This window comes from Sesamum indicum, linkage group LG8 (genome assembly GCF_000512975.1).
Source record: "Sesamum indicum cultivar Zhongzhi No. 13 linkage group LG8, S_indicum_v1.0, whole genome shotgun sequence".
NCBI lineage: Eukaryota > Viridiplantae > Streptophyta > Magnoliopsida > Lamiales > Pedaliaceae > Sesamum > Sesamum indicum.
The window spans coordinates 3,661,891-3,687,112 of record NC_026152.1 but is presented as its reverse complement, the minus strand read 5'-3'; the positions used below and the strand labels follow the sequence as shown (position 1 = coordinate 3,687,112).

The 25,222-nt window shown below is 35.9% G+C and overlaps 3 protein-coding genes across 4 annotated transcripts; all 3 read left to right on the top strand.

The window, feature by feature from the left end:
• LOC105167675 (mitochondrial outer membrane protein porin of 34 kDa) lies at positions 3,935 to 6,995 on the top strand. The gene is made up of 6 exons (XM_011087477.2): positions 3,935 to 4,095; positions 4,195 to 4,262; positions 5,403 to 5,513; positions 5,803 to 5,889; positions 5,968 to 6,176; positions 6,324 to 6,995. Exons 1-6 carry the CDS (start codon positions 4,047 to 4,049, stop codon positions 6,628 to 6,630), a joined length of 831 nt encoding a protein of 276 aa, XP_011085779.1. The 5' UTR covers positions 3,935 to 4,046; the 3' UTR covers positions 6,631 to 6,995.
• Positions 8,933 to 13,339, top strand: LOC105167674 (mitochondrial outer membrane protein porin of 34 kDa). 2 transcript variants are annotated; one of them, XM_011087476.2, is made up of 6 exons: positions 8,933 to 9,092; positions 9,220 to 9,287; positions 10,687 to 10,797; positions 11,006 to 11,092; positions 11,165 to 11,373; positions 12,713 to 13,339. In XM_011087476.2, the coding sequence occupies exons 1-6, from the start codon at positions 9,044 to 9,046 to the stop codon at positions 13,017 to 13,019; spliced, it is 831 nt and encodes a 276-aa protein (XP_011085778.1). In that variant the 5' UTR covers positions 8,933 to 9,043; the 3' UTR covers positions 13,020 to 13,339. The 2 variants fall into 2 exon arrangements, with proteins under 2 accessions (XP_011085778.1, XP_020552089.1); XM_020696430.1 differs by having other exon boundaries at positions 10,687 to 10,824.
• LOC105167673 (probable pectate lyase P59) lies at positions 14,513 to 16,795 on the top strand. The gene is made up of 3 exons (XM_011087475.2): positions 14,513 to 14,937; positions 15,033 to 15,711; positions 15,812 to 16,795. The coding sequence occupies exons 1-3, from the start codon at positions 14,741 to 14,743 to the stop codon at positions 16,274 to 16,276; spliced, it is 1,341 nt and encodes a 446-aa protein (XP_011085777.1). The 5' UTR covers positions 14,513 to 14,740; the 3' UTR covers positions 16,277 to 16,795.

Here is a 25,222-nt window from a genome sequence, read left to right as displayed (position 1 = left end):
AAAAAAATATTATATTAATACAAAATATTATCCAATTACAAAATTGAAAAAAAATTAAAATCTAATCTAAAGCCTCATCGTTAGCGACGTTCATATCATCCTCGTTTGGCGCCGGAGGGTCTGTCGGAGAGGGTGCTAGGGCACTAGTAGAGGCAGCCGGTTATGACGGTCCCGCAATTGAGGAGCTGGCCCGCATCTCCCTCATCATGGCTATCATGTCGGCCATCATCTTCTCGAACCAGTTGATGCGGTCCTCTATGGCCGGATTTTGTTGTGGCAGTGGCGGTGTCAATGGGGGTGGCGATGGTGATGCGTAGGTTTAACTAGAGAAGTGAACATTTAATCCAAGGCTGAGCACACAGTCTTTGTTCTTGCCCCTGACTGCAGCCAGCCACATCTGTTGCTCGGTCATTGCCACCGAAGCCTCTGATTCGACAAGGGTATGGTGGTCATCGGCCATAGGCTAAGGCTGATGATCCTCCATCAGCTTCTGGAACATCTCCTGCAAAATAAAAAAAATTATTAGTACTTTTAATCAAGAATTAATTTTTAAAAAAAATTAATATTAGTAAGGTATTTACCGCTACCTCGGTCGCCCTCGGCCCACTCCAATCATCATCCTCCTTCTTCTTGTAGCATCTGGCGAACAGCTCCATCTGCTTGGGCGGCCGATCGAGCTGCAGCCGATCGAGCTCTATCTCCTATAGAAAAATAAAACAGTTAGCATAATATGTACAAAATAATGATAAACCATTAAAAGTATTGTAATGTACTTACCAACTTCCTCTTATGCATGTCGATAGAGGAAGATCCCCTGGGGTACACAGTCGAGGACGTCGTGGGGTTCGCCCTCACGTTCGCCTTATTTTTCGAGAACTCTTGGTGAAAGCCCTCGTTGGCCCAATACGTCTGGAGCTGGAGCTCTACGTCGTTGGCCAGCTAAAGTAGCTTGATCAGGCTCGATCGGATGACGGAGAACGTCTTTCCGATGTACTATCTGGCCCACATGTGGAAGTCTGGAGCATAGATCATCTACAATATGAAAATTAAACAAAATATTAGTAAAATTCATTAAATAATTTAAATTATAAGATAATAAGAAATCAATTTTAATTACATACTTTCATGCTCTCGAATCAGAAATATTGGTGCTTTGGAGGTACCTGTCTCAGACATGGCCATTAGTGGGGAAAGTGTCCTCGCACCACCACATTGATGTGCTTGTGGAAGTGACGGTCAGACCTGAAATGATATATTAATTAGTAATTTTCAAGATAAATTAATATTAAAAAATATTCATAAACAAGTTTACTTCGCGTCATCGAGGCTGATATACTGGCGTGCTGATGGTGGGAGGATTTGCTGCTAGTGGTAGTGGTGGTGTAGTAGCAGTTGGTGTGGCAGACTGCGGTCCGACCTCCTTAGCTGCTGGTGCCACACCAGATGGTCCAACATCATCTGGAGTCCGCGGGGCCGCTGACGGTCGGGCCGTCTCAAGTGGTGGGGTGGTCAAAAGACTGTTTTCCCAACCTGCGAAGCATCAAACAGTGTTGCTGGAAGTGGTGGGCCACGACCACGTGGAACAGGAGGCGTACCACTAGACATAAATTATACAAATTATAGTAAATATTAGTTTTTGTAATTGTTGAAAAAATTATCCTAATTCAATAATTTGAGTTGAACTTATGATTATTGTACTCATTAATTATTTAAAAATGTATAGTTTCTTTGTGCATATATACAGATGGGTCAAGCATTGCTTTTAGTTTCTTTAGCATATCACATGAACTTTTTGTTATAGTATTACTCAAGTTTATCCACTTTGTTTCTATCAATATTATTTTTACTTGACAAATAAAAAAGGATAAACCTGACTAGTTCTATAAACTATATTAAACAATATTATTATTAAAAATATTATCCTAAATTTTGTGATTATTGACATTATTATGTAAATAATATTATTATTGAAAATATTAGCCTAATATTTGTGATTGTTGACATTATTATGTTAATATAATTACAATTGGGAATAAATAGCCTAACTTTGTGATTATTGACATTATTATTGAAAATATTAAGATAATTTTGTGATTATTGACAATATTATGTAAATAATATTATTATTCAAAATATTAGCCTAAAATTTGTATTATTGACATTATTATGTAAATAATATTATTATTAAAAATATTAAGATAATTTTGTGATTATTGACAATATTATATAAATAATAATATCATTGTAAATGTTAGCCTAATATTGTGATTTTGACATTAATTATTATGTAAATTATCATCGAAATTACAAAAGACTTTCATAAATTACACAACAATCCAATAAATTTCAAAAAAATTACACAATATGATAAATTACATAACATTACAATAAATTGCACAACTATACAATGAATTGCATCAGACTTACACAACTACACAATAAATTTCATAAATTACACAACTATAAAATAAATTTCACAAAAATTACGCAATATGATAATTACACAAGAATTATATAAATTACACAACTACACATTTCCATTTCGCAAAAATTATAGAAAAATATTACACCAGGAAAATAAATTTAAAAGTTATTGCAATTGTACTTGAATTTCAAATTAGATGTATTTTTCTCTTATGATATTTCTATAAAAATCTAAACCCACTAAAATTATTTAAACTTAATTTTGGATCAATTGTTTTTATTATTTTAATGAGTCATATTTATTAATTTTAATTTGTATTATCAAAAAAATATTTTTCTATATTTTTTAAGAAATGTATTAAAATAAAAATCTTTTTATCCAATTTACATTAGAAGAATAAATTAAGATAGTACTACAGATTATGTCAACATGAATTTCAACTGAGATATAAACTTTCTTCTAAATTTAAAAGTTATTAACTAAAAAGCAGATTTCAAAAGTAGTTTTGAATACATTAATTATATATATATAATTTAAAATATTAAGAATAAAATTTACCCAATAAATAAATAAACCAAACTATCTTTAAAGATAAATAACTTGGACAAAGACATATATATATATATATATGTAGCACAAATATAACATAAATTATTATCAATTATATTAAATTATAAATACCAACTTAATCATATTTGTATGATTATTACTTCACTCATGAAAAATGTTAATTTAAATGAATTCAACGTCTAAATATAAGAATTTATAAATTTATTAAATTAAGAATAATATTTTACTTATCATTTATATTGAGCATGTACTATAATTTTTATCATAGGACCTCTTGAATAAAATCAAATATTCTTATATATAACTTCAAAAAAATTAACGTATAATTACATAAATTTTCATGAAGTTGCCGAGTAATTATCCCTAAAAAATATTTATAGTATTTGAATTCGTTTTTCTGAGTGTTTTGTGAAGATAGAGAAAGAAAAATAAAGATAAATAAGTGTGTGTTAGAGATAGTATGTATGTTTGAATTTATTTTTTAAGATAATTTAACAATAAGTATTGTATGTTTAATGTTTTGTTTTGGATTACTATTTCATATTTTTTTATATATATTTATACTAAAATAGTTTAAAATACTTAAATAAAATATTTTTAAATAATAATAAATATTAAATATATTTTGACTCATTTAAAAAATAATTTAAAAATAAAAACAAAACACAATATGATTCTTTCTTGGGGAACAATACACCTCACTTGCATATTATTAATTCTTAAAACCCTCGAATCCAGCCGTCACCAAAGTGAAGCTGAGCATCTAATTGCCACGTATATTTCCAATACCTGAAATACCCTTCATAATCAATTCTACGTCTTCGCATTCCAACGAAGAATCAATGGTCCAGACACAACCGCTGCCGACCCAAACCTAATCAACGGCTCTAATTCCCTAAAAAACACGCCCTTCAAAAAAGCAGACAAGACATTACCCCCTTGCACTGTTTATATCTTATTGCTCTGCTCCAAAATTACTGCACAAATATCATTTCTTGTCTCTCAATTTTCTCCGTGAACTTTTGAATTTTGAGCTTTAAGTGCAGAAATTATGGGCAAGGGTCCAGGTCTCTACTCTGATATTGGGAAAAGAGCTCGAGGTTTTCTTCTAATTTACTTGCTGGATTTTGTATATTTGTTCTCCCATTTCCGTTTTCTTTTTTGATGTGTGATATCTTTTTTCTTTTTGGTGGAATTAGATCTTTTATACAAGGATTACAACAGCGACCAGAAGTTTACGCTCACCACCTACTCTCCCACTGGAGTTGTAAGTAATTATTTTTTTCTTTTTGGTGGTACTATTTCCTGGATCTGATTGAATTACTGCTGTTGTTGTGTTTGTGGCTGGAGTTTGTAGTGTATATGTTGAATTTTTTTGCGTTCGTCAACTTTTTCATCTGGATATTATGTGAGATTGAATTTGTTTTGACCCATTATTTTGATGTTGAAAGTATATTATATATCTTTGGTTTTGTCTGTTTGAGTAGGTTTTTATGAGTTATGGCATGAAGAACATCTGAGAGTTGATGAATGTCGTGTGTTTTGTCATATGTGAAGTGTAAATGTATGCGGATCGTTATAATAAGCTTATGTAGTTATGTTGAGATGTTTGTGGTAAATGATGAGTTTGAGCTATGTAGCTTTTACCGGTTAATGCATTAGGCTCACATCTGTAGTCCATCTATTTATATCTGTAGGCTTTCATGGTCTTAGGACCCCGACATTCTTAGGATCATTTGGGCATAAGTTCAACTTTGTTGATGAAAACTTGGTATCTTATGCCCTTTTCGTTTTGCTTTAGTAATTTTTGTTTCTTAGTTGATGCGGTATAGATTTAGAACTTATTTCTTTAAGTATGGGTTGTCTAGTTATAGTTGTGTACCTGACTCTATGATGTTACCACTGTTTTGGACCTTGGACACGGGAGAGGAAAATACTATCTTTGGTATCAAAGACAAATGCCAAGAAATTTCTAGTGCAAGTATAATTAGATGAGATGCTTGTATTCTATACCCAGTTCATAAAATATCTTAATATTCAACCATATTAAGTTCTGGCTGAAAAGGAATGTGCAGTGAAGTTCATTTCTAGTTGTTCCTTCACCTTGTCCTACTAAATCCTAGATCCATGGAGTGCTAATGAACTGGAAAAAAGTTGGCCTACGATTCTGAAGTTCTCAGTATTTTCAGCAACTGTTCTGCTCATGGAGTTTGCTACTTCTGTAGGCATGTCAAATTTTGCCTGTTTCTCTTTTTAAGGATACTTATGGGTCTGATGCAGTATCTTCATTTAAACAATAACTATAACCCCACCCCCCCACCCCCCAGAAAAACAAAACAACAAATTTAGTCTAGTCTTGATTTCAATATCTCTGTTTCTAACATATGCTTATTGTTTCTTGTAACAGACTCTCACTTCAACAGGAACAAAAAAAGGTGACCTATTTCTGGCCGATGTTAACACTCAATTGAAGCACAAGAATGTCACCACTGATATTAAAGTGGACACAAGCTCGAACGTATGCCTTGCCATTTACCCTCCTGTTACGTTTTGTGATGTCTTTACTACCACTGATATTAAAGTGGACACAAGCTCGAACATATGCCCTGCCATTTACCCTCCTTCTGTTATGTTTTGTGATGTCTTTACTTTCCAATTTTGACTTTTCTTCCTGCGGCCAAGAAGATATTCGAGCAGTCTTTTCATGTTTGTTTTCTTCATTAAATTCTCTCCAAAATTGTTGGATGATGTGAAAGTGGGTTTATGCCTCCTTGGAACATGTAACTGACTTTTGGATCCAATGGCAGCTCCATACCACTGTAACAGTTGATGAGCCTACTCCTGGATTAAAGACGATATTAAGTTTCAGAGTTCCTGATCAAAGGTCTGGAAAGGTAAGCTGAATTTTGAGCTCTTTATCCTACTGCAGGTTGGCGTTGTGTCTAATTCTTTATTCTCATTGACCATTGTAGTTGGAACTTCAATACTTGCACGAATATGCGGGGATAAGCTCAAGCGTTGGGTTGACTGCTAATCCCATAGTGAACTTTTCTGGTGTTGTGGGGAACAATAAGCTCGCTTTGGGGAGTGATGTCTCTTTTGACACCAAGGAAGGAGCATTTATCAAATGCAACTTTGGAGCAAGCTTCACAAATGCTGATCTTATAGCTGCTTTGACGCTGTAAGTGGTCTTCTCCTAATTTCCTTGAGATTTCTGATCCAAGCATGAATGTTTTTACATGCTCCCATTTTGGCCGACCAATCTACAACTGTATGCTTGATAAAGTTCTGAACCCGGGGGATAATGAAATGCATTCTCTTGCTTTAGGAATGACAAGGGTGATACCTTGAGTGCCTCATACTACCATATCGTGAGCCCATTGAGCAACACTGCTGTCGGTGCTGAGGTGACCCATAGCTTCTCAACTAATGAGAATACAGTCATTGTTGGGACTCAGCATTCCTTGGACCCATTGACTTCTGTGAAAGCACGGCTGAACAATTTCGGCAAGGCAAGTGCTCTGATCCAGCATGAGTGGCGTCCGAAGTCACTCATCACTGTCTCAACTGAGGTGGACACCAAATCTATTGACAAGAGTCCCAAATTTGGATTTGCCTTGGCCCTCAAGCCATGAGTGGACTATTCTGTTTGTATGACATGCTTCTGCTGGTTAGGTGGTTGCTTGGACTTCATTTCCTAGTTCTCTTCTTCTCATTTACCAGTTGTTGGACTAGTATCCACATGGTGTCAGCTTTGAGCCTGAAATTTTCTGCAATCAGGGCTTCTCTCGTTTTTGACCTCTCTATCTTCATGATTTTCGGGTTTGGAAGGTTTATAGACCTCTCGAAAGAATGTCTGATAATAAAACTATTTTCCATGTGAAAGAGACGTCCATGGAATTAATTTAGTATTGCTAGGACATTTGCACTTTTGCATTGTAAACTTTTATTAACATTTGTTATATCTTGGTGTCGTAATTGTGCTGCTAATTGTTTCTAATTTTAGAGGTAAAAAGATATCGCACAGATCTCTTTCTTTTTTTTCTTGTTCAAAATCGCTCTTGATGTTTTTATCAACAATCACACTGTAATTTTATCTTTAGAATCGTCACAAGTCCATACTTGGAATTCCTCTTTTGATTTTTCTCGTCAATGTCTGTCCCTCATTTGCCCTCTGCTAACTCAATCTATCTGTCAAGCGCATTAGCACCAGGCATCCGCACGAACACCTCAACCCTCAACAAGTTAGCATGTAATTAGGTTAACCAATAGAAAAAATGGAAAAAAAGGATTGAGTTAATTGAAATAGTGAACAAACTCCTCCTAAATAGACGTCCAACACGCGTTGATGAGGCACCAACTTAGCATTTTCTTTGCATGCTTTTCATTCGCATACTAGGTTTCAGCCTCTTAGGCATCTCAAATTCAGTTGAAATTGTCACTAATTCATGTACCAGGATTACTGTATGTTGTTCAGGTTAATTCCTATGTTATCTTGGGATCATCGTCTATATCTTTCGATGTCCCACGCAATTGAACATCTTTTTATAATAAAAAATTATCCTCGTACATTTTTAATGTTAATATATACGAGGATATATATATATTTATCGTTATAAAGGTAGTTTTGTTGAAAAAAAATTATTTAATTTGCAATACGTCAGTAATAAATCAATTTAGCGTGAATATTGATTTTTATTTAATACCAACAAATTTAGTAAATTATGATTAATGCAAAATTTATTTGTTAAAGGAAACAAATCTCAAAGATATTATTTGTAAATTCCAAAATCATCATGGGAGTGTAATTCTTAGAGGGTGTTTGGCTATACTTTTTTAAAACATCTTATGAACTCGTACAGATGTTGGATTTTATTTTAAAAATAAGCTCGTACAATGTTTGGATAAAACAAGATGTTAAAGCTTATAGATGTGAAAATATTTTATAATATATTACGATGTTTGACATAATAAGGTCTTTTATTGGTAAAATAACTAAAATGGGCTGATACTATTAGAATCAAATAAACCGTTATTTTTTGACATATTTTGCTTTAAAAATTTTTAAAACGCTTTTATAAATAATTACGTTAGTTTAATTTCAAATAAAAATTTAATAGATAATTTTTAAAAAAAATAATAAATTATTACTTACGTTTTTGAATAAAAATAATATATATACATACATACTAGTCGAATATTAATATAGATATATAATTTATCTTTTCTTTGTTAATGTAAGAACTATTCCTAATCGTATAATTATAATATTTTGAATTTATATTTTTCAATAAAATATCAATACCAAACTTAATTTTATTTAACTATAATAATTTACTAAATAATTAAATATTTTCTTTTTTTGAATGTTAAAAAAAATTAAATAGTATAAAGAGTTTTTTTTTGGTGTGTGTGTGTGAGAGAGAGAATGAGGAGAGTGTATGTGGGATAGCGAATATGTCTGTGCGCACGTACGAAAGAGAACATTTTTATTTTATAAAATATTAATTTTATATAGTTTATAAAATTTTATTAAAAAAATTGAGAAAGTTAATTTTTTTAAATAACTTATAAAATTTAAAATACTTTATTTTAAAATCTTATAAATTTTTTAATAAAAATTGCTAAATAATTTGTTAAATCTTATAAGCTCTCTAAAATTTGATGAGATGTTTTTAGAAACTTATAAGCGTAGAAATGGATAAAAATAATTATGTTTAAATACTCAAAACCGTCGGCTCCAGCCGTCACCAAAGCAACGGTGAGCATCTAACTGCCACGTGTCTTTCCAATACCTTAAATGCACTCGCAGTTAATCCTACTTTGCGTTCCAACGAAGAATCTACGGTCCAGACATAACCGCTACTTACCCTAACCTAATCAACGGCTCTAATTTCCTGAAAAACACGCCCTTCAGAAAATCAGACAAAACATTAGCCCCCTGCACTGTTTAAATCTTATTGCTGCCCCGAAATTTACAAGTTCCATCTTTTGTCTATCAATTTTCTCCGTGAGTTTTTGAATTTTTGAGCTTTAGGTGCAGAAATTATGGGGAAGGGTCCAGGTCTCTACTCTGATATAGGAAAAAGAGCTCGAGGTATCGTTTTTATCGACTTTTACTGCTTATTGCTGGATTTTATTTCTTCGTTCTTTCATTTCTGTTGTCGTTTTTGATGTGATGTAATTATTTTATTTGTTTGTGATTTTTTTTTTGGTGAAATTAGATCTGTTATACAAGGATTACAACAGCGACCAGAAGTTTACACTCACCACCTACTCTCCCACTGGAGTTGTAAGTAATTTATTTTTTCTTTTCCCGTTTGGTAGTACTTTTTTCCGGATCTGATTTTATTGCTGCTATTGTTATGTTTTTGGCTGGAGATTTTGGTTTATATATATGTTAATTTTTTTCTGCATTCATGAACTTTTTCATCTGGATACTATGTGAGGTTAATTTGTTTTGATCAATGTTTTGATGTTGAGATTGTATTATTGTTTAATTATTAAAAAAGAGATTGTATTATTGTTGGCCTCGTCTGTTTGATTAGGTTTTTCTGAGATATGGTATGAGAGTTTAGTGAATGTATTGTGTTTTGCTTATGTGAGTTCGAGATGTACGCTGATTGTTATAATAGGTTTTTGTTGAGAATTTTGTGGTAAATGATGAGTTTGAGTTATGCAGGCTTGTACATTATTATGCATTTGATCTGTGAGGGAGTAGTGTGTTTTGTCAGTGCATTATGCTCACATGTTTTATCCATCTATTTATGTCTGTCTCTAAGCTTCCTGAAGTGTTTTTCCCTTTACTTCGTGGTGTGTTCTTTTATCAAATTTGTTGGCTTATGGAATAGCATATGTCAAAATCAATTGGTTTGTTGATAAAAACATGGTAACCTATGACCTTTTTGTTTAACTTTTTAGTAGTTTATGTTGCTTAGTTGATGCCTTATAGATTTAGAACTTTTGCTTTAAGTATGAGTTATATAGTTATAGTTCTTGTAAGTGACTGATAGGATGTTACCACCGTGTTGGACTTGGGAGAGGAAAATACTATTTCCTTGGTATTGAAGAAAAATGCTAAGGAATTCTAGTGCAAGTATAATAAGGACAACTCAGAACATCTAGCTGCTAACTCCTAACTCAGTTAACTCATAGCTCATAGTACAATGGGATTAGATTAGAGCAGTAGAGCCTTATTGCATTCCTTGTAGGACTTCGGAATGCTCGGCTCGGTATGAGATAGGTAGCGGCCTTACTCCATTCCCTCCTAGAAGTCAGGAATGGTCGGCCTAATCGAGATGCTTGTATTTATTCTGTACCCACTTCATATCATATCATAAATTTGAACTATGTTAAAAGAGTGTTTAGATTCAAAAATTTCTGGCACAGTGAAGTTTCAATTTTAGTTACTGCACTTTGTAGTACTAAATCCTGGATCCATGGACTGCTAATGAACTGAAAGCTTTGGTCAATGCAATTATTTTGTAAAAGCTGGTCCAATGGCTGAAGCTATCTGTATTTTCAGCAACTGTTCTTCTCATGGAGTTTGTTCCTTCTAGAGGCATTTCGAACTTTTTGCTCGTATCTTTTTCCAAAAATACTTATGGATCTTGATGCAGCATCATCATTTCATGGAGTGTCTTGATTTCAATATCTCTGTCTTTAACATATGCTTTTTCTTCTTGTAACAGACCCTCACTTCATCGGGAACAAAGAAAGGTGACCTATTTTTGGCCGATGTTAACACTCAATTGAAGCACAAGAATATCACCACTGATATTAAAGTTGACACAAACTCGAATGTACGCCTTGCCATGTCCTCACCTTCGGTTATGTTTTGTAATGTCTTTACTTTCTAATTTTACTTTACTTCTTGCAGCAAAGAAGAAATTTGAGCAATCTCTTCACGTTTACTGTCTTCAGTAGAATTTTCTTGAAACTTGTTGGATAAATATAACGTGGGTTATGCCTGCTTTGAAACATTTAACTGACTTTTGGATCCAATACCAGCTGCACACCACTGTTACAGTTGATGAGCCTACGCCTGGACTAAAGACAATATTAAGCTTCAGAGTTCCTGATCAAAGGTCTGGAAAGGTAAGCTGAATTTCAAGCTCTTTACTAGACTTCTCCTCCTGTCTAATTCTTTTTCCTCATTCACCATTGTAGTTGGAACTTCAATACTTGCACGACTATGCGGGGATAAGCTCAAATGTTGGGTTGACTGCTAATCCCATAGTGAACTTTTCTGGCGTTGTGGGAAACAATAAGGTTGCTCTGGGGAGTGATGTCTCTTTTGACACTAAGGAAGGAGCATTTGTCAAATGCAACTTTGGAGCAAGCTTCACAAATGCTGATCTTATTGCTGCTTTGACGCTGTGAGTGGTCTTTCTCTCATTTTCTTCAGATTTCTCATCCAAGCATGAATGTTTTAAAAATGTTCTAAACATGGCTGACTCAAGATGCCCAGCCCAGCCCAGGACCGGATTGACCTTATAAAAAAATGGGTTGGTCCTTGGTCCGATCCCAAGTACCAATACCTAGGACCAGCCAAGCCCTGTGGCCTAGGACCGCTTGGTCCAGGATAGTGGATTGACCCAATTGGGCCAATTTTTTTAAATAACTAGATATGGTGGCATGCAATACCTGTCCGCATAATTTTTGGTAATGCTTTTATTTTATTGAAGCTTATAATTTTTTCCTTTATATTAAAAATTGTTATTGCCTTGTGTGGTAACTTTTTTTAATGCATTAATTGTCAGTACATACTTTTTGCGCAAATTAAATTAAATATTGGCACTTTGTAGAATATATGTTATTTTGATAATGATGATTATATATACATGCAAATCAAATATTAATATTTTATTTCAATGTCAATTAACAATAAATTTAAACAAAATGGGAGTAAATTGAATTCTTGAGTACATGTAATTGTATGGAATTAATTTTCTAGAGGAACTTGATTGAGTAGTTAATTTAACATGAGTTAGGAAGTAGGACATTTTTGGTATAATAATTTGGTTTTATGGAATCAAAACTACCACTTCAAATCTTTAAATCATCTTCCTTTATTATAGTCTAGATGCATGACATGTAATTTTTATTTAATTTTTCTATATTGACTATACTAGTAGGTTTTTAAAATTTCTGGAACTCTAAAACTTCTATCTTTATTGTTTTACTTCTAAACTTTCAGTACGCTAATTCATCAATACTGTTTGTTTATTTTTTCCAAAGTTCATTTTAAGTCTTGTTTTGGCATGTTATTTTCTAGGTTTATTATTGTAAGTTAGTCAAATAATTATGTAAGTTATGTAATTTTGACTACTCTGTTTTCTAGTCCTAACTCCTAAATTTTTGTTTGATTATTTATTTATCTTATATAACAATCATAAATTTAACTAATTATTCAAAAGGTATTTCAATTCTAAAAAATAAAAATAAAACAGGCCTGATTGGGCCTAATCTGGGTCTGGATCAAATTGGTCCATGGATTGGGTTTAGGTTTAAAAATGGACCTAATTAGGGCCCATTTAAAGGTCTAGGGCTACCAAAGGACCGATCATGAATAAAAGTGGGATGGCCCTGGGCTGGGCTTTTCGAGGCGGGTCCGTGCTGGCCCAGCCCGTTATGGACTTGATGGCCGGCTGGGCATCTGTATGCTTAGTGAAGTTTAGAACCCGGATGTTAATGAAATGCTTTGTCTTGCTTTAGGAATGACAAGGGTGACACATTGAGTGCATCATACTACCATATAGTGAGCCCATTGACCAACACCGCTGTTGGTGCGGAGGTGACCCATAGCTTCTCAACTAATGAGAATACGATCACCGTCGGAACTCAGCATGCGTTGGACCCATTGACCTCTGTGAAAGCACGGGTGAACAATTTCGGCAAGGCAAATGCTCTGATCCAGCATGAATGGCGTCCAAAGTCGCTCATCACTGTCTCAACTGAAGTGGACACCAAATCTATTGACAAGAGTGCCAAATTTGGATTCGCCTTGGCTCTCAAGCCATGAGGGGACTATTCTTGTTTGTTATGGTTTTGAACAGGGAGTGTGTTCACATTTTGGTGCGGGGTCTTCTGGCAGCATGTGCTTGTAGGAACCATTCGGTGGGTTATTGAACCTGATTTTCTAGTTCTCTTCTTCTCATTTACCCGTTCCTGTTGGTGTCAGCTTCAAGCCTGAAATTTTGTACAATCAGGGTTGCTCTCTCCAAGATTTTCTGGTTTCTAAGGCTGTAGTCTTCTCGAAAGAATGTCTTATCATAGAACTAGTTTCCATTTGACAAGATACATCGTTGGAATAAACTTCATATAAAAGTTTATTTTATTCAACTTAAGCCCTCGATGGAATGATAAATTCGGGCGTATTTGATTTACTAAATAAATTTTTTAACTATAATAAAAAAAATAATCTTATTAATAGTTTTAAGGCAATTTGTAAATGTCATCGATGACCTGTAAGTTTTATTTTTTATTTTTTATTTTTAATTTTTTGGCGAAGGGGTGGATGTCATTCGTAATTTTATGTTGTTGGCATTTACGACTTCAAGTATTGAAGTTGTGGATGGTATTGAGGACTTTCCGTTTTTCTCTCTGTTTTCCTTTTTTAAATTTATATATTATTGATTAATAATTACAAATTTAAATATTTTTTATTGATTATAATTAATAAAAATTTTGAAAATTTAGCAATTAAAAAAAAAATACGATAAGCATTTCAGGATGCATTAATGAATAACTTTTCATGACGGTGGACGTCGATGTTGTATTTTGACAATCAATATGTTAGAATACACCAAAGCAGTTTAAGGGGTCATGCAATAACAGAAATAATGTTACCCGTTTTGTCCATTATTTTTATGAGAGGATATCAAGAATTATCATAATGTTAAAATATGCTTATTTAACACCACTAATAATATTTTTAGAATGATCGTATTTATCAAAATAAAAAAATATAGTCATTTATGTTTCTTCTATTATCCATAAAGAAATAGGGCAATCAACTTCCAAGAATAAACTAAAACATGCAAGTGTCCAAATTCAACCATAATCAACACCCAAAACCAATCAATCATAAATAGATGACAAATCAATTACGTCTTTTACAAAACAATTATCATTGTTAAAACTTTGAAACTAATTATTGTGACAAACTAAAATTTTTTATCACTAAATATATATAATTAGTGAAAAAAAATAAAAACTATCACTAAATTCTTTTGATCGCTAATTTTCTATTTTCTTGTCCCGACAAAGCTAAAATTGGAAGATCCAAAGGAAGACAACAACTTTGTTCAAACTTGTTGGATGATTGAAGAATTAACTAAAAATGGAGAAAATTATTGGTTGAATCTTGTCCCAAAAATAGGCAGGAGTGTTTGTAGTGAAGTGGTTGCGAATTCGTGGAGGGATTTTTGGTAAGAAAACACTCAGCCATCTCCCACCAACAAACTCTTGTATATAATAAACCAAACTCTTACAGCACCAAAATCATCGACCATCCTTAACTACGTCTACGTTGCTTTCGTTTCCTCCCACGAATTAGTACCCTGAAAATTTGAGTGTAGTCCGGTCTGATCATCTTTTTCAGCAAATTAAGGGTCCGCACCCACAGAAAGGCAGCTGTGGGTTGGACCCGACCCGACCAGAGACCGTTCCCCATTCAAAGCCAAAAAACAAGAAGTTACAAGAATAAAAAGGAAATAAATTTTGCAGGACATAATTAGCAAGATGGAAGGGACCAAAGTAAATTGGTTGCCCATCTTGTTTTTTGTAGTTGCTTCGATTCTTCCCGTCCTTAGAGCTAATATTGCAGAGTACGATGAGGTATGGCGGAGGCGAGCGGCCGAGGCCTATAACCGGACCCTGCAGGCATACGAGCCGGACCCTCTTAAAGTAGTCATGCACTTCAACGAGAATGTTCATAGGTATGTACGTAATTTGCATTAGTACTTGTATATTGTGCATTATTTATCAATTTCAACAAGTTAATTAAATTTGGATGGTGTACTCAATTTTGCAGGCACATTAAGGAATCAGGAGGAGTAGATATGATGATGTTGAACAGCACGAGGAGGCGGCTAGGAAAGAAATACCGCGGTCCATGCAAGGTCACCAATCCCATCGACGCTTGCTGGAGATGCGACCCCAACTGGCACTTGAACAGGTTTAAGCTCGCGGATTGCAGCTTGGGGTTCGGCAGAAAGGCCACTGGCGGTAAGGGCGGTCGAATCTACGTTGTGACTGACCCTTCCGATGATGACATTTTGACCCCCAAGCCTGGAACCCTACGCCATGCTGTGATCCAGGAGGAACCTTTGTGGATCACGTTCAAGCGCAGCATGGTCATCACTCTAGCTCAAGAATTGATCATGACAAGTGACAAGACCATTGACGGACGTGGCGTCAAAGTCCAGATTGCTCATGGCGCAGGCATCACTGTTCAGTATGTGAGGAATATAATCATCCACAACATCAAAATTCACAACATTGTGGAGAAGAAGGGTGGCATTATTCGGGACTCCACCACCCACAGTGGCCTCCGAACTCAAAGTGATGGCGACGGAATCTCAATCTTTGGGGCCCAGGATATCTGGATCGATCACGTCTCTATGACAAGATGCGACGACGGGCTTATCGACGCTATCCAAGGGTCCACTGCCATCACCATCTCCAATGGTCACTTCACTGACCACGACCACGTAAGACTTTATATATGAAATCCATTGCAAAATTCCGTGTCAATTACACACTTCTTATATATAGATATAATTGAAAAGATTGGCTGTGTGCATGCTGCAGGCCATGCTTTTCGGTGCCAACGACAAGTACCCTGGCGATGAGAAAATGCAAATCACGGTTGCTTTCAACCACTTTGGGAAGAGAATGGTGCAGAGGATGCCAAGGTGCCGATACGGCTTCTTCCACGTCGTGAACAATGACTACACTCATTGGAAGATGTACGCCATCGGTGGAAGCAGTCACCCCACCATCATCAGCCAGGGCAACAGATACATTGCTGATCACCCTTACGCCAAGCAGGTGACGAAGAGAGAGTGTCCGGAATCAGAGTGGAGGCATTGGACATGGGTGACAGACGGTGATATTTTCCTGAATGGAGCATACTTCCGCGCATCTGGAGATCAGGATTGGCATCACAAACACCCTGAAAAGAGCGATGGCATCAAGCCTGGACCAGCCACCCTCGTCGCACAAATGACCCAGTTTGCGGGTAGACTTGATTGCAAGAAGAAGTATGCTTGTTAGACAGATCTACGTATGCCTGATTTTTACTACTTCCACCTTATCAATACCAATGGCTGCCGGCGACGACTCATCAAGAAACGGAGTAACTACTGCAAGAATGAAATTACACCGTACGAATCTTCTATCACACTTTCATGTCATATATTGGTGTCACACCCACGCCTTCCTTTTCAAATCAAAAAATAGAATTAAATTAGGTAATAATTTGAAAATGAGCCTCCATATAAAATACACGCGTGGGTGTAATGTCAATATATAGCAGAACCGTGTTATAGAAAATCCAGATTGATGGAAGCAACTTCGAGAAGGAGATAGACACATGACATAAAAGTTGATATTTCCTTTGGGGGTTTATGTTTAAGTTAGATAGAATTCAATATAGATTTTGTTATTTTTCAGTTAGCTTCTACTTGTGTATATCATAATTCTATTTCGTTTGATTTATTTGTTTTTGTATGCAATAGTGAAGTACCAGCTAGGTACGTGCATTTCAAGAATATTAACGTGTGTTTTTTTTAATATTAAAGTTTATATAAAAAAAAAAAAGAATGGGTGAACTAAATGTGCCAAAATTATGAATGTAATGGGCACAATGTGATGACAATATGATAGATCAAAATTAAATTTGGTTAAAGTTATCCAACTAAATTGTAATTTTCTCTAATTACTGTTTCTTTCTTTGTGTGGTTGAGCACAGTTTGTGCTTGCTTCAAGTTGAGCTCAAGTATATATATAGAGCTTAATGATGTGTTTGAAATTGAGCTTATATTAGAATATTTTAAACCTAGGATGAGCTTAGAAATTCGAAAATATCTCGATTTTAGTTCAATTTATTTGCATCTCTAATTTGCTGTATAGATCGAACTTGTATGAAAAATTTGAATTAAAGAGGTAAATGGCATTTTATCCAGTCTGACATGATAAAAAGCTCAATGATAAAGCAAGAACACCAAAAAAAAAAAAAAAGAAAAAAAGAGAATATGAGAATGAGATGCACACAATTATTATTATTATTATTTTGATAATTCACAAAAAACGTGTTGAATATGATAAAAAAAATAGTGATTTTTAGATGTAGATGTGTATAATGTTCAAAGTATAAAGTCCAAAGTGATGCTAGCTTTATTGACCAACTTAACCCTATTAATAAGAGCAATTGAGGGATGTGGGAAGGTGATTGAGCATGATTTGGATATTCATGCATTTTTAGAGATGTCTAGTTTTATGAATTATGATTGGTCCACCTATATATTATGTAATTGGTGCAGCCACATCAACATGAAAGTAGGGGATCTAAGAGAAAGTAGCCATCTATTAGTTTTATACAGTGGGCTCCAGCTGGTATGCTTATCCTTGCTTACTTGTCTTTGTGCCAGCATATCATCTAAGATGTGAAATATTGCTGGAGTGTCTGATTGAGCAAACTGCGGGTTGAAATTGGGCATGATTCTGCTAGCAATTGGGTTGGACGTGATCTGGGCTGGGCTAATTGGACTTGGTGTTTTGCGATCCGTTGATGTTAGGTCAACTGTGCTGCACATTCTTGTTGGGCTAACGAAAATATATACCTTTGAATAATTATGTTTAAAATATAAAAGAGAACAAGAGAGAAAGTGAATTTAAAAAAAAAAGAAAAATAAAAACGTCATGGGCTCTAATTCTATCTCACGTGCTAACACACACCAAAATGTGCACCCTGACCGAGTTAATTATTTTTTTATTATAAAAAAAAATTATTTTATTATAATTTTATTTAAATTAATAACACAAACATGACGAGTCTTCCCAAGTCGGGAAACAAAATCCCGACTTCAAGTCGGGAAACAAAATCCCGACTTCAAGTCGGGATTTTGAATCTCGACTTGGAGTCGGGATCCTGAATCCCGACTTGAAGTCGGGATTTTGTTTCCCGACTTGGGAAATTCTGCTTTTTTTTTTTCGTTTAAATTATTATTATATAATTTAATTTATATATAATTAAATTTAACAACATACTAAAATCCAAAATTAATAAAATTAACATTACATTAACTTAAAAAATTACAATTAAGGGTACAAATGTAATAGTTATTTATTTTGTACAATTGTAAAAAATTACATTAAATGTATACAATTACAAATATAAAAAATGACCACCCGTTCCACAATGTCGTCTGTGGCGTTGACGTCGAGGTCTTCTTATTTCCTCGCCCACATTTTGAACTGGCTCATTTTGCGCCTCATTTTCTTCACCACCAAACCGACTTGATGTTTCAGAACTTGACTCCACATTGTCACGATATGCACCAAATGATGGAAATGGAATTGGTGAAATATTATATCCTTGTGTATATGGTTGATTAAAACCAAAACCAAGGTCAAGAGAAAAATCTTGTGTTTGGTTTGACATATATGGAGTCGATTGAAACCAATCACCTTGAGACGGTTGAGGCATATAATAATCTTGAGGCGGTTGAGGTACGTAATAATCTTGAGGTGGATGTACTGTAGAAGGACCAACTATATCCACCCCAATATTATGACGTTCAACTGAACCAGTTGACATTCGGCTAGAACTTCTTCTTTGCCTGTGGGATGTTGTGGGAGCATTATCGGATGGAGAAGCAATTTGTTGTGGTTGTTGGGTTATAGCTTCCTTGATAATATGTAATCCATGTTCAAATCTATCCACCAATTGACTATATCCTTCGATATTTGGTGGTCTAGATCGACATAAAGTTTCAAGGGCATTCACCTCATTTGCCTGAAAAGTGTAGAAAAATAATAAGCCTTGTGTTGTTAAAAAATATATATAATAAAACATGTAATATTATATAACAATGTACCACAACTTGCAACATAGGTGCTTCTCCAGGTTGGTACCCGCTTTTCACACGTCTATCAGTAGATGACGACACAAAATTTCTTGTTATGTTGTAGTACCACTCCCAATAACCTCGTTCTGTTTCCCTTCTATTGGAAATGAGTGGCCTATGTACAACCGTGTCATATCGTCTTTGCCATCTATTGATGTATTGTATGTGTTGCAGAGACCAATCTGCGCCCGCGTGATTTTTACGGGAAATCTGATGGAGGCTCATATCACGGGTATCCGTCGATTCTGGTACATTCTGCCTCATCCCGAATTGGCGAACAACTCGTTCGGGACGATGCATTTCAACTATTGCGTAGAATATCAACGGAACGGATGACCTCCACAACTGGGGGTTCAATTCATCGGCGTAAGCCATAATGACATCCGAGTCCATGTCATACGGCTGCCATATGAACTGTAATAAAAACAAAGATGTAAATTAATACGAATTTAATTCACGGTATAAATATACGAATAATATTAAAATTAAGTTACCTGATCCGCCTGCATCTCATCCAAAATTTCTTGTATGACTCGTACAGTTCCACGAACTGTAGTGGTAAAAGTGTGCTGACAATTCCAAGTAGCACCATATGGTGCTGCTGGGAGCCAGCGATTGTTGTCCATTTGCACTTGGCCCATAAATAGCCGTTGGGCACCAAGTCCAGGACAAAGTGGCGTAATCCGTGACCACGCCCAAATCTACACGAAAAATACAAATATGTGTTATTAATGAATATCAATAGCAAAAAACAAAAAAAATGTGTAAGACTTTTTAAGTCAATTTTACCTGTAGCAATTGCAGACTTTTTAAGTCAATTTTACCTGTAGCAATTGCAGCGCTCCACCAATTGCCGCTTTGCCTTTTGTGCTGCCATTGCACAATTCGCGATATAAAAATGCCAGCACAACACTCCCCCAACTATAGTTCCTCGCGGTGTCTATATCTTCTAATTTTGAAAGATATAGTAATGAGACATAGTTACCTGAGGAATCTGGGCACATCAATCCCCCAAATAAAAGTAATGCAACGGCACGTGCGTACTGGACGACGACAGCCTGGGGAGTATTATAAGTGATTTCGACCGCCGCCAAATGAGATGTAATTGTCAATGTCTGTAATCTCGAGCCTTTCAATATATTTGCATCCGGGGCTAAAGCCTATGTAAGTAAGCAATATTCTTGCCATTGTTGTGTTGTGCGGTCGAAATCAATTCCAGTCACCGGCTCGCCGTCTGTTGGGAGTGCCCAAATTATTTGTACATCTTGTAGGGTAATTGTGGCTTCCCCTAAACGAAAATGAAAAGTGTGCGTCTCCGATCGCCACCTCTCCACTAATACAGTGATGAGGTGTTGATTTAATTGAAAGCGTCCGCACCTGTAAACTCCGTAAAATCTTATTTGGTGTAGGATTTCTTGTACATGCTCGGACATATTATTTTGGTTAAAGTAGCTCCAAAAGTTACCATTCGCACGCCGTGAAATTAGTACGGCGTCTAGGTCACCTTCTGGAATATCGTCGGACCTATGTTGGGCTTGTTGAGATAATACAGTACTATCACGAGGATTGTAAACTGATCGTCTATCCATTTCTATGAAAGAAAATTGAAGACAAACTCACAAAATAAGATGAAGGTGGGTGAAAATTTATGCTGGTGGATGAAGTGAGTTTCCACCACCCTTCATCCGTCCAATTTATAATGGTGGATGAGGGTGGGGGAAAAATTTGATTTTAAAAAATTAAAAAAAATTTAAAAAAAAATTAAAGGCTGGCCACGGTCAGCCCTTGATTAAGGCTGGCAGCGCCAGCCCTCCATTGGCTGGCCCGCGCGGCCAGCCCCCTTTAATATATATATATATTATATATGTATATACATATAATATATTTATACATATATTATATATTATTTATATATTATATATTTATTATTATATATTTATATGTATATGATATATTTATATATATATTTATTATATATGTGTATATATCTATCCCATCACGGTGATGGGATAGACGGCTGGCATGTACCAGCCTTTATTAAAGACTGGTAGGTCGCGTACCAGCCTTATTAAAGGCTGGTGCGACCTACCATAATAAATGCCTCTTGCCGAGCCTATAAATATGCGCCCTTGTTTCCGTCATATTGTTTCAAGCAGCATAACCCGTCGTTCATGCATATCAAATACGAAAATTAATTTTACGTAGAAACTTGCAAAAAAAATGTCAACTTCATCTTCTTGCATTGAGATATTTTTGTATTTTGGTGGTGAATTATCGAGCGATGGATGGTCTGTTACATATGATCAGACGCCCATTGCAGCGATGAGGATTCCCCGTTCATCCAGTTATGATCAATTTTTGTCAAAAATCTACAAAAAAATTGGTGTTGATAGCTTTCGATTTTCGTTGAATGTTTCTGCAAAACATTCGTGCCAATACCTAGGGCGAATTAAGGAAACACTGATACCAATAAAGGATGACGTTACATTGTCATTTTTTACTGATCCTACAGCTGGATTTCCACTAATGGAAATATTCGTCGAAACGGTGGAAATCCAGCACGACGATTTTGGTGGTGAATTATCGAGCGATGGATGGTCTGTTACATATGATCAGACGCCCATTGCAGCGATGAGGATTCCCCGTTCATCCAGTTATGATCAATTTTTGTCAAAAATCTACAAAAAAATTGGTGTTGATAGCTTTCGATTTTCGTTGAATGTTTCTGCAAAACATTCGTGCCAATACCTAGGGCGAATTAAGGAAACACTGATACCAATAAAGGATGACGTTACATTGTCATTTTTTACTGATCCTACAGCTGGATTTCCACTAATGGAAATATTCGTCGAAACGGTGGAAATCCAGCACGACGATGCTCCACAAATTGGCCGAGGTTGGGGAGCCTTCGATTCCCGGCAGTTGGTGGATGACAATTCACAAATGAGTCAACAGTGGGGGGGAATACATGGCGATGTTATCGAGCGAAGGATTTCCGTCATCCTCCAACTACGAAAATTTCACAGGTACCTATAACTCTAATTTCGATGCAGGTACTTCTAACCCCGATTTGGTGCAGGGACATCAAATTATGATACATAGTGTTATACTTCGAATGTGGTGTCTGTCACACAAGGGCTCGATAATATTGAACTTAATTACACAGAGCCCACCCACTCACATACTCCATCCACCTCCCATTTTATACCAACTTCTGCACAATACATTGCCGAGCCAGAAGACCCTATTGCGGATAGCCTAGCTAATGAATCAGATGCAGCTTCCGAACCGGATGAAGTGGATTACCCAATTCCACCTGAGGATGGAATAGAAGATGTTGACATAAATGTTGTCGCCGAAAATATTGCACAAGGTACGTCAACATCCTCTTAACCGGTTACGCCACAAGGAACTTCTCAGGAAACATTTTATGGCTCCATACCATTTTTCGAACAAACATTTTCGGAGGTACCAGTGGATTCCATTGATCTACCGAACTTAAGGTATGCAAAATTTTATGACAAAAACGAAGACAGACTTGATGTGGGAATGCTTTTCAAAAATAAAGAAGCTTTAATCGAGGCGGTGAAAGATCACTCAATACGATATGCCCGACGCGAGTATTGGGTACCTGAGAGTTCAAAGACCAAGTGAAAAGTATTGTGTAGGCATACCACCGAAGGTATATATATATATATATATTTGTCGTATATGTCTAAGCATACAAAATTATTCGACTGATTCGTGTTTATTTTTTTCAGCTATGCGGTGTAGATGGGAGCTGCGAGGCATTTACAAACCAAAAATGGGAAGGTGGACAATAACAAAATACGGAGGGGACCGTACATGTATATTGAATCAAATGTCCCTCGAACACGGTAATTTAGATAGAGTATATGTTGCTTCTTTATTGTTAGGACATATAAAATGCAACCCATCGTACGGAATCAAGCATGTCATCCAGACTGTGAAAGACCATACCGGATACGATATAGCATATCAAAAGGCATGGTACAGTTTGAAGATGGCACGCGAGATGGTTTATGGAACATGGGAGAGCTCCGTTCAAAAGCTACCCAAATACTTGGGAGCTCTCCAAAAATATAATCCAGGAATGATTGTTGAATGTCAACATAAAGCCCGCGACACATCAACCGGTGCATATGTGATAGGGTACGTATTCTGGGCGTTCAAGCCGTGTATTGAAGGGTTCCAACACTGTCGCAACCTTATCAGTGTAGATGAGACCCATCTATACACAAAGTACAAGCATAAGATGTTGATTGTTGCCGGCATGGATGGAAATCAACAGGTACTTCCTCTTGCTTTTGCAATTGTCGATGAAAAATCACTTTTATCTTGAAAGTGGTTTCTTAGACAATTGAGCAGACACATTATACGAGGGCGACGAGGTATCTGCCTTATTTCTGACCGTCATGCTGGTATCACAAGAGCTGTACGTGAATGTCTGGATTTTGTGCCACCTAACGGCGTGCACCGATATTGCTTGCGGCATGTGTGTTTCAATTTCAACAGTAAATACAAAAATATTGTGTTGAAGGATCTTTGTTGGAAAGCTGGCTCTGAATATCAGATCAGAAAATTCAATCGCATTATGGAGGAGATAAAGAGCCAGTCCCTCGAGGCGTTTCAGTGGTTAGATAGGATCGACAAGGAAAAATGGACAGCATCACATGACGGTGGATGGCGATGCGGAATTCTGACGACAAATATGTCGGAATGCATAAATGGAGTATTGAAAGGGGCTCGCCGCCTACCGTTGACAGCAATTGCTGAGATGACGTTTCAGCGAAGTGTCCATTATTTCCGTGAGAGGTTAGCAAGAAGTACTGTAATGTTGACCAACAACCAACTGTGGACGGATTTTGCATATAAGATGTTCACACGTTGGCATCAAAATTCTGTTGAACATACCGTCACCAAATACCATCAGTTCCAACAGTCCGCCTCGCTTGTTACAAGACGTCACGGTGGACATGGAGTCAACACCCATGTTGTCAAAATTGCGAACCGAGAATGTTCTTGCGGCAAATGGACTCAATTTGGTATACCTTGCAGTCACGCTCAAAAGGTATGCACTGCATTCATGATTAATGCTGCATCAATGGTGAATGATTATTACGATATAATGACTTATAAGAATACATATTCTAAGTCATTTGAACCTGTACATTCCGAAGATTATTGGGATGTACCGGGATTTGAGTTGGTCCACGATCCTACTATTCACATCTCTTCGCGCCCTGGTCGAAATCAAACAACACGTATTCACAACGAGATGGATTGGGCGCAAAGGTGTGCACGACAACAAGCACAACAAAGAAATTCTTCAACACAATCGGATGTGCCAGTACCGGGTAGCCAGGATCAACAAAGAAATTCTTCAACACAATCGGATGTGCCAGTACCGGGTAGCCAGGATTAATTGTATACTTTTTGCATTTTTTACAATTGTACAAAAATATACACTTTTACATTTATATATTTAATGTAATTTTTTACAATTGTACAAAATAAATAACTATTACATTTGTACCCTTAATTGTAATTTTTTAAGTTAATGCAATGTTAATTTTATTAATTTTGGATTTTAGTATGTTGTTAAAATTAATTATATATAAATTAAATTATATAATAATAATTTAAACGAAAAAAAAAGCAAAATTCCCCAAGTCGTGATTCAGAATCCCGACTTGAAGTCGGGGTTCAGAATCCCAACTTGGGGAATTTTGCATTTTTCCCCATTAATTTAATGACGAATCGCGATTTCAAATCGCGACTCGTCATGTTTGTGTTATTAATTTAAATAAAATTATAATAAAATAATTTTTTTTATAATAAAAAAATAATTAACTCCACCCTGACCTAAGCACAAACAGTACTGGCACGGTGGCGGTCGTAGCATAAGAGTTGGGGTGGTGGGGGACGGGGTTCGGATTCAGACAAAACCTCCCTGTTACCATCCATACAGGTACCCCTCGACAGCAAATGCTTATGCCGTGTTCAAGCCGCCTCAGGAAAAGATGGCTGGATCTCCCTCTTTACGGGACCATTTAAGAAAGCACGGAAT

Bases quoted from the DNA above. Each gene is read 5' to 3' on its own strand.
- LOC105167675 (XM_011087477.2), top strand. From the start codon at position 4,047: ATGGGCAAGGGTCCAGGTCTCTACTCTGATATTGGGAAAAGAGCTCGA. The intron at 4,263-5,402 runs GTAAGTAATTAT...TTCTTGTAACAG, and splicing joins CCTACTCTCCCACTGGAGTT to ACTCTCACTTCAACAGGAAC. The intron at 5,514-5,802 runs GTATGCCTTGCC...ATCCAATGGCAG, and splicing joins AAGTGGACACAAGCTCGAAC to CTCCATACCACTGTAACAGT.
- LOC105167674 (XM_020696430.1), top strand. From the start codon at position 9,044: ATGGGGAAGGGTCCAGGTCTCTACTCTGATATAGGAAAAAGAGCTCGA. The intron at 9,288-10,686 runs GTAAGTAATTTA...TTCTTGTAACAG, and splicing joins CCTACTCTCCCACTGGAGTT to ACCCTCACTTCATCGGGAAC. The intron at 11,374-12,712 runs GTGAGTGGTCTT...GTCTTGCTTTAG, and splicing joins CTTATTGCTGCTTTGACGCT to GAATGACAAGGGTGACACAT.
- LOC105167673 (XM_011087475.2), top strand. From the start codon at position 14,741: ATGGAAGGGACCAAAGTAAATTGGTTGCCCATCTTGTTTTTTGTAGTT. The intron at 14,938-15,032 runs GTATGTACGTAA...TCAATTTTGCAG, and splicing joins TTCAACGAGAATGTTCATAG to GCACATTAAGGAATCAGGAG. The intron at 15,712-15,811 runs GTAAGACTTTAT...TGCATGCTGCAG, and splicing joins ACTTCACTGACCACGACCAC to GCCATGCTTTTCGGTGCCAA.